This window comes from Cnephaeus nilssonii, assembly GCF_951640355.1.
Source record: "Cnephaeus nilssonii genome assembly, chromosome: 4".
Classification (NCBI taxonomy): Eukaryota; Metazoa; Chordata; class Mammalia; order Chiroptera; family Vespertilionidae; genus Cnephaeus; species Cnephaeus nilssonii.
Window position 1 is genome coordinate 86,129,756 of NC_137075.1, and position 8,793 is coordinate 86,138,548.

At 49.3% G+C, this 8,793-nt stretch overlaps 1 protein-coding gene across 2 annotated transcripts in view; it reads right to left on the reverse strand.

Moving 5' to 3' along the window:
- Positions 1-8,480, reverse strand: part of DPF3 (double PHD fingers 3) — a gene marked incomplete at its 5' end in the record, with an annotated part of 250,104 nt that extends 241,624 nt beyond the window's left edge. For both annotated transcript variants that reach the window (XR_013813379.1, XM_079767944.1), the window contains one exon: positions 8,449-8,480. Coding sequence is in view for 1 of the 2 variants with exons in the window: in XM_079767944.1 (XP_079624070.1) it covers positions 8,449-8,480 (32 nt within the window). The remainder of the gene's footprint in view (positions 1-8,448) is intronic.
- Positions 8,481-8,793: the final 313 nt, after the last annotated feature.

An 8,793-nucleotide genomic window follows, 5' to 3' on the forward strand; every position in this document is an offset into this window, starting at 1 on the left:
CACTGAGTGGCCAGATTATTATGATATCTGAATGCATAATAATCTGGCCACTCAGAGTGTGTGTGTGTGTGTGTGTGTGTGTGTGTGTGTGTGTGTGTATGTGTGTGTGTGTGTGTGTATTAGAGGCCCGGTGCATGAATTCGTGCATGGGTGGGGTCCAGCCAGCCTGGCCAGGGGGAGGGGACATGGGCAGTTGGCCAGCCTGCCTGCTGGTCGAACTCCTGGTCGAGGGGACAATTTGCATATTAGCCTTTTATTATATAGGATATACACTGTGTGGCCAGATTATTATGCATTCAGAGATCATAATAATCTGGCCACTCAGTGTGTGTGTGTGTGTGTGTGTATAAAGGAAGAAAATCCTGACACATTCTATAACATAGATGAACTTTGAGAACACTATGTAAGTGAAATCAACCAGTCACAAAAGGGCAAATATTATATGATTCTGCTTATATGAGATGCTTAGAATAGGCAAATCCATAAATATAGAAAATAGAATGGTGGTTACCAGGGACTACAAGGTGGGAGGGGCTATTTGGAATTGATAAAGTTCTGGAAATATATAGTATCAAAGGCTGCACAACATTATGAATGTATTTAATGCCACTGAATTATACACTTAAAATGGTACATTTACATGTTATCAACATTAAATTATATGTCATATATATTCTACCACAATTAGAGAAAAAATTAAGAAGCTACCTCTGGCCCTAGCCGATTTGGCTCAGTGGATAGAGCATCAGCCTGCGACTGAAGGGTTCCAGGTTTGATTCTGGTCAAGGGCACATGCCTGGGTTTCGGACTTGATCCCCAATAGGAGGTGTGCAGAAGGCAGCCAATCAATGATTCTCTCTCATCATTAATGTTTCTATCTCTCTCTCCCTCTCCCTTCTTCTCTGAAATCAATAAAAAATATGTGTGTTTTTTTAAAGAAAAGCTACCTCTGTCTGCCTAAGTCTTATAATTTAGGCTTCTGTGAATTCTGTGATGGGTTTGCAACCCCCTCTTCCTTTTTTAGGCGTAGAGAACATTGCCAAGGGAGGTTTCAACCAAAGGAAAGCCTAATAATAGTGACTCCAGAGGAATCTGGGATGATCTGGAGGCATATCACTGAAGGAGAGTCAGTGAATTCCAAACAAGACACTGCCAATACCCACCAGGGTACAGCCAGCCTCGGTGATGGGTCTGCTGGGCACCTCCATTTCCTCAGCAGTAATACAGGGTACACTAGAGAAAGCTCAATGAGACACCAGTACAGGTCCACCTACTTCAGCTCACTGAACAGCCAGATATCTGAGGCTGCCCAAATAGAAGTAAAATAAGCACTTTATTTCCAGGTTACTTGGGATGGGTGCCATGGTGGAGAAGAGGGCAGATCCAGGGAGATGTGGATAAATGAAATCCAGGAGAAAAACCTTTTGCTTGGTTCCCTTCTCCCTCCTCACATTTAAAGAAAAGAGTGAGGAAAAGGCAGATATTCTCAGTAATTTCACAACCAAAAACTTTATCTGATTGCTTATATATAGTAAAATAAGTCAATTAGTCGTTCCACTTCTCTTTCCTATTTCCATTCTCTGGTTGGGGTGATAATGAGAAGGAAAGTATTCAAGAGAGAAAATCAGAAGAAAAGCCCATGTTCTAAGTGGACCACCACCTAGTCCTCAGCCTTGGGCCCTGAGAAGGGAAAGGAAGTTCCATCTTGACTAGAACTCTAGGTGGTAGCACAGGGCAGCAAGACTGGACCAGATAAAATGAAATTACAGAGGAATCCCCATCTTAACAACACTTTAGAGCCACACTTTTAATCCTCACCCATTGAGGTAAATCGAGGTATGTGCCCTTGACCAGGAATGGAACCCATGATCCTTCTTCGGTCCAGGGACCAACACTCTAACCACTTAGCGCCACACTTTTGAAACAAGGAAGAATTTGAACTCTGGCCCCCAACTGTCCTCTCCCTGTCCTAATTGACCGTAGTAAGAGCCACAAAGTTTTTGACCTGAAAGGAATTTGGGCAATCAAGGTGTATAACCTTCATCTTAAAGACAAGGAATATGCAGCTCAGAGAAGTTCTGTGTATAAGACCACACAGCTAGATGGTGGTAGAGCTTGGAGCAGAACTCAAGGCCTCCTTTCCCAGAGCTTTTTCTCCTCCATTACTCTCAAGTCATCATAACTGCAAAAGCCCTAGCTGGTTTGGCTCAGTGGATAGAGCATCAGTCTGTGGACCAAAGGGTCCCGGGTTCAATTCCGGTCAAGGGCATCTACCTTGGTTGCAGGCTCCTCCCCTGCCCGGGACCCTGGTCAGGCTACCTGCAGGAGGCAACCAATCAATGTGTTTCTCTCACAGGGATGTTTCTCTCTGTCTTCCCCTCTCTCTTCCACTCTCCTTAAAAATCAATGGAAAAATATCCTCAGGTGAGGATTAACCAAAACTAAACTAAACTAACTATAAGTAAAACTGCAAAAGACTAGCCATTGGTCAGAAATGGCTGGTTTTTTTTGCAGTTATTATGTGGAAGAGGGTCAGAGCTTGAGAGAGGGTCACGCTGATGGCAGGTGGAAGTCTGGGGACTGGAAAACCTTTTCTGGTGGAGCTTCCAACTACAGTTAACAAAAACAGCAGATTTTCGAAGCGAGTAACAACAACGAGAAAACCTCATTCATTTCACAGCAGCCTGAGATGACCACGGTTTCCGGATTCAGGGATGGTGGAGAGGGTGGCAAAAGAAGGATTAGTTTGTGCCATCCTTGTTCCCCAGGCTCAGAACTGAGGCCTGGGTGGTGGAGGACTCAAGGTCAGCTATTCGAACACCATTATTAGAAGCTCTGAGCCTAATCCCCCACGCACGACTGTTCACAAACACTCTACCTAGAAATTCCAAACAGTCTGCCCCTCCCCACCCCCACCCCCAGCACCTCCCAACCACTGCTTTTAAAACTCTGATGCAAATCACAGGCTTCAAAAACCTTCCTTTGGTGACAGTTTTACGATGCTAGCTCCATTCATCCATATGGTTTGACAGACTGTGAAACACTAGTAACCGGACCAATAAGAAAAACAAATTACAAAAACACAACACCTCATCTCTTCCCCAGTCACTCACACGACCGAAGAAAACGTGGGAACTTACCATGGGCCATAATATCACTCTCTTGGTGTTAGTCATCTTTTCAGAGTTCCAGGCCACACGGTGGTTTTTATCCACTCACCTATCCCCACCCCGGGCCCAGGCAATTCTTTATCTTTCCTTGTTAAATACCCACAAATTTAAAGACTACTTAACACTAGGGTCATGCTTTTTACACAGGCCCATGAAGGGAAACCTGCCTGGGCACAAACTATTTTCAATGGCTGCAGCATTTCCTTGGCCAGGGGCTTGCCACGTTTGGCTCCATTTCTGTCTTCTAGAGACTTTCAGTACACTCAGACAAAACTACACGGTGCTTCCCAAGGGGGTGGGATAAAAAACAGGCCTGGGCTCTGGTGCCTTTTTATGACCCAGCCCCCACCACCACTACATTCAGTGTGGTGGCACTGAAAACGGAAACACCGGACTCAGTTTCCTTTCTTTTTCTGGTGCCCGCTCAAAAACAAAGCATGCTGCCTGCGACATCTTTATTTGTTGCATTGTCTGAGCAGATGGCTCTGAAACAGCTTTAGTTATTATGGTCTTTCTCGGATGTATTCCAAATTCCAGTTACCTGCATAATTCCACAAAGACAGGAAGGTAAGTCTCCAATTAAGTTGCCCCTGAATTTCAGCCCACCTTACGGATCTGAGCAGCTGCATTCCACTGTGATCTCTGCATGCCTCCCAGGTGGTCTGCAGGCTGGGCTACTTTCAGAGGTTTACCCTGAGACAATGCCTCCACTCGGGTTCTGGCAGAAATTAGTCTCCTTTATGGGTATCTCATCCAAACCAGACATTCTTCCCACTGAAAAATAATGTGCGCTAATGAAGTTTGGAGAATTCAGGGCGCTTTCCCGCCCCCCTCCAGTGGCAACCAGAAGCAGATGGAGAAGGTGGTTCTTAGGCATCTGTTGGTTTAAAATGTCTGAGGGTCCTTTTTTCATAAGGGGCTAAAATGTCCATAAAAGGCTGCAAACTCACAAAGTCCTAACCTCCACGTTCCCTCTTCCTCTCATCCAGAAAGAGCTAAGAGGAGATTAGAACCAGGAATGTGTCCCCTCTAACCCCTGTCTCTGGTATCTAACCTGCCACAGCAAGAGCAAAGTCTGGCTTCTAAGTGCCTGACAATGACACAACTTTCCCAGGCACAAAACCACTTCAGATTAGAATGCACTGTATCCAGATCATAGAATGTATAGAGATGAAGATTTGAGATCTGTACACATGACCTGCTGTCTGACCTTAGCTATGTAAGTATTCTGGTAATTCTATGTAATTCTCCCAGAGCTGTGTCCTTAATAACTAAACAGAGATAAAAACAAATACCTCTAAACAAGTGAAAATTCTAGCAAAAAAAGTTTTAGTACAATTTTGTATGATCACAATTATAAGCATGAGAAATTAGTTTACTGGTCTCATTCTCTGTAAACAAATAGTTACTTGAGGTAAAGCCCTGTTGGTTTACAAGGAATAATTAAATAATAATAACAGTTATTCTTTTCTAAGCAGGCAGTTATAATAATAGACTCATATGTGCATAATCAAGTCTGGCAGAAGGTGGCAGACATTCCCAGTTAAGTGCATACAATCCAGAGTCTTGATAACTTAATAAAAGTAAGTTGTTTAGTGTAGATAGCAGATTTGGGAAGGGTGGTTTACCTGAACTAGAACAGCAAGTAAGATTAGAATGTATATTAAAAAACATTATGCTTCCTAGGAATGCAGATATCAACCAGAACACAATATGTAATGTCACTGATTTACACACAGACCTTTATCAAATTCATATTTATGTTACCCACATGTGTAATTACTTCACTACATGGTCTTTATCTTGCCTGTAGGTGTAATACATGGGGGTGACTCGCACATGTAGGCTCAGACAATGTAGCTGCTAAATTAAGTCGTGTGCAATACCCATTTACACTTCATACATGTCCATCTATGCTTTTAAATTCTATTTGTCCAGATGTGACTGCTTGGTGGTGTGGCCACCTGCCGAGTCCCCTTTGTGATCTGATCAGTCCAGGCAGCTCCTGTTTCTGCCTCTCACACCCTGTTGGGCAGTAATAAGATGTTAAAGGCAACAGCAGAAAGAGAAGCCGGGCTGTCAGCTTCAGAGAGAAGGGGGGTGAAGAGTGCAAGGAGGAGGAATAAGAAAGAGAGTTGAGGGGTGATCAAAGACAGGCAGGAAGAAAGCCAAACTGCAGAGAGGGGATGTGGCTCCCGGGGCTTGGGCTCCTGAGGAAGACCTCAAGCCACGAGATTCAAATTGTGCCATCCAGTTACCTGGGCTATGGAATGTCCCACGTGGAGAAAGCAAGTATAAATGAAAAGTGTCCAATACTCTGGGTAGATAGAGCGCTACAGAGGTGTTGCATGAAACCTGGTCTCCTTTATTCCCAGAACTTTATCTGCCACCACTTTATCCCCCAATCCTAGAAGAAACCTGTGTGTGACCTGACCAGTTTCTGTAGGGGGCGGCAGTGGTGTCTGGCTTTTTTTTCTTTCTTTCTTTTTTTTTTCTTTTTCCTTAGGGGAGAGAGACTCAGAAGCACACAGAGAAAATGCTAATGTCATTCAGCTACGTTTCATTGTCAGGAGGGACATATGAGGATGAAAACACAGATCTCCAAACCATTCTCCTCTCCCCCCGCCCCGGCCCCTCACCCGCCCCCCTCCTCCCAGCACCAGCATCCATGCAGCCTTTTGGCTTGATGAGCTTCTGCGCTTTGTTCTAATTTAGCCCATGCATAATTTATTCACGTGTGTATTGTTTCCTGACCAGCAACTTTTAAAAACAAATGAAAAATAAGATGTTTTATTAAACAAGTTGTTTAAAAAAAATAAATAAAGGCAGATGGTGTCGGTCTCCCAAAAACAACGTGCACGCTCCTGCCTTAGGAGGTTAAAAGCTCCTGCCGGAGGCTCGGCTGGCCTGGGGTATTGTTTACACCCTCTTACCCCCAGGGAAAGGGGCTGGGGTACAAAAAGGAGCAGCTAATTACAAAGGACCACTCAACTCCCACCTAGAAAAAGCCGGCAGGAGTGCTGTGTGTATGCTAGTGTGTGCGTGTATGGCGACTCGTAACTACAAATACATCACATTGCAACTGCTTCTAATGATAAAGTTCGAGTATAAAAATTCATAACTAATTCCACTAACCAGACCGCTGTTCTATCCCTCCCCCCCCCCCCATCTCTAACCCTACATAGACACCCTCCCCGGAACCCGTACCCTTCTGCGGTCCAAAAAAAGGGGGGTGGGGGGACAAAAACAAAAACCTGGAGCGAGCAGCGGAACCCTGGAGCGAAGAGACTTTGCGCCCGCCCGCGCGTAAACGGGCTCCAGGGTAACCAGGGTACCGCTTTCCCAAAAGGAAACAAACCTGGGCGCACATGGGAGATTTCTCTTAACTTGAATTTACCGGGTGGCATCCACCTGATTATGTGATTTCGGCTAGAGATGGGTAAACTGCAAATCAGCCACCACAGGCTCGGTAGAAACTCACAGCATCAGCGGCGTGGCCAGCGCGAGCCGCGGGGAGAGAGGGAGGATGCGGCGAAGTTACGCCCATTTGTTCTGCCATAAAACATTTTCTTTCTTGGGTGAGAGGCTGTGGCGTTCAAGTGCAGTGTATCAGCGCTTCACAGCCAGGACCGGTGCCGGGAGCCGCTGCTCTCTGATCAGCCTCAGGTTCAAAAGACCTCTTCACCGCAGCCTTAACGTGTGTGTGTGTATATACTGAAAACTCCAAGACCCGGGGCATTCTTACCCCTTTTCCCGGTCACAGATGGGAGATGAGCTGGTACCAAGGCGTTTCATTCTCCCCGAGCGCGTTCCTGCGCCATAGGAATGCCACAGCCGCCGCCACCCCCGAGCCCCCCGCCCGGGTGCGAACCTGGATCTCACTCCAGGAGGAGCTAGGGGTGCGGACGCCGCTGCGCGGAGCTGAAACAATCTGGGTGGGTTTCCGCCACGCACCCGCGAGGATTCGGCACGAAACTCCCCCCCCCCCCCCCGCACTCCCCCCTCCCCTCGACCGCCGCTTCCAGGACAGCTGGGAAGAGCCGAGTCTCCCCGCGCGGACCCCCGCCCACGTCGCGCCGCGATCCGGAGGGAGCTCCCTCCTGCCAGCATCACTGCCAACAGCACCCCTTTTAGAGCGACGCTAGTTTTCCGAAGCCACCTCCGGCTCCGCGATCGCGAGCGGACTTGGCGGCTTAGCAGTTCCACAGCCTGGAAGGAAGGAAGGAAGGAAGGAAGCCAGGATGAAAAGGCGGAGGAAGGAAGGCAGGAATTGGCTGTCGGGCGCGGGGACTGGCCCCCGCGTGTCCTCGTGCAGCCCGCCCCCTCCGTCCCGGATCTGGGCGTCCGCTCAAAGTCTCCCGGCGGCCAGAGGCACCTGCCCCTCGCTCCGGCCGAAAGCAAACGCTGCCCGCTCCGGCGGGGAGCCCCAGGCTGCCTCTCCGCCCGCCTCGGCTCTTCACCCGGAGGAGGAGGCGAGAACACCATTCCTGAGACCGGCAGCTTCTCTGGCTTCCAAATCCACCCCAAGTTAACCCGAGTCGTTAATTTGCTACAGCCAGTTCACCCACAAACACACACACCCAGACCTACCGGCGACCGCCCGGAGCGCCGTCACGCTCCGGGGGCTGCCCCGGCAGGAAAGCTCCGAGCAAACCACCTGGGCCCCAGGGCTCCCGGGACCCGCTGCCCCCCTGCGGTCCTCACAACTCCGGGCGGTTTACACAAACTCTCCGCCAGCGATCGGAAGGCGGGGAGAGCTCCCTGCAAACTCCGAGCACCCGCGGTCCGCTCGCCCGGGCGGACTGAGTCGCCGGGCGGGGACCCGGGCTCCGGAGGTGCGGAGCTCCGCCAAGTGCACCCGGGCGTCCCCTGCCCCGCGCCCGTCCCCCCGCGAGGCCGCCCCCCGCGCCGCGCTCGCCGCCCCGCGAGGCCGGGCACTCGGGGGACCGTGTTGTCCCCGAGCTGCCCGCGACCCCCGAGCTGCAGAGCGCTCGAGCGCCAGGCTCCCCGCCGGTATCCCTTCTCTCTCTCTCTCCCTCCGCCAATTAAGCAGAACACAAATGTAACAATTTTCTTCTTGTTAATTGCATCTCCTGACATTTCTGCTTGTTGGGGGGAAAAAAGATGAAGAAGTAAGAGCTGAAAGAAAAGAGGGAAGCCCCGCGGCGGCTGCAGGCGCCTGCGAGCGCAGTGCATTGGCAGCGCTCCGCACGCAGAAGGCGCCTTTTTTTTCATATTGAAACCACGCGGAATATGTACATTTTTTAGTCTTACTTACGCTTTCAGGGGGTTGTGAATGACAGTCGCCATTTTGCTACAATGTAACAGAATATTGTCTGTCTCAGAGTTCTAAAGGTTCGCTCAGGGGAAGCGGAGAGCCAATCAGAGCACGGGATACCGGCCCGCTGGCCAATCGGCGCCACTGGTCGCCAGGTGGGCGGAGCCTGAGAGGTGGTAGTTATTAGGGGAGCTGTCAAAGCCCAGAGGTCACTCCCTTTTGTAGAGCCCGAGAGCTAGCAGGTCTTAAAGGGGCAGTACCGCGCGAGCTGCTCTTTCGGGTTGAGGAAAGTGGAGACGCACGGGAGAGTCTTCTAGTTTGGTTTGAGTTTCTACTCTCTAGGCA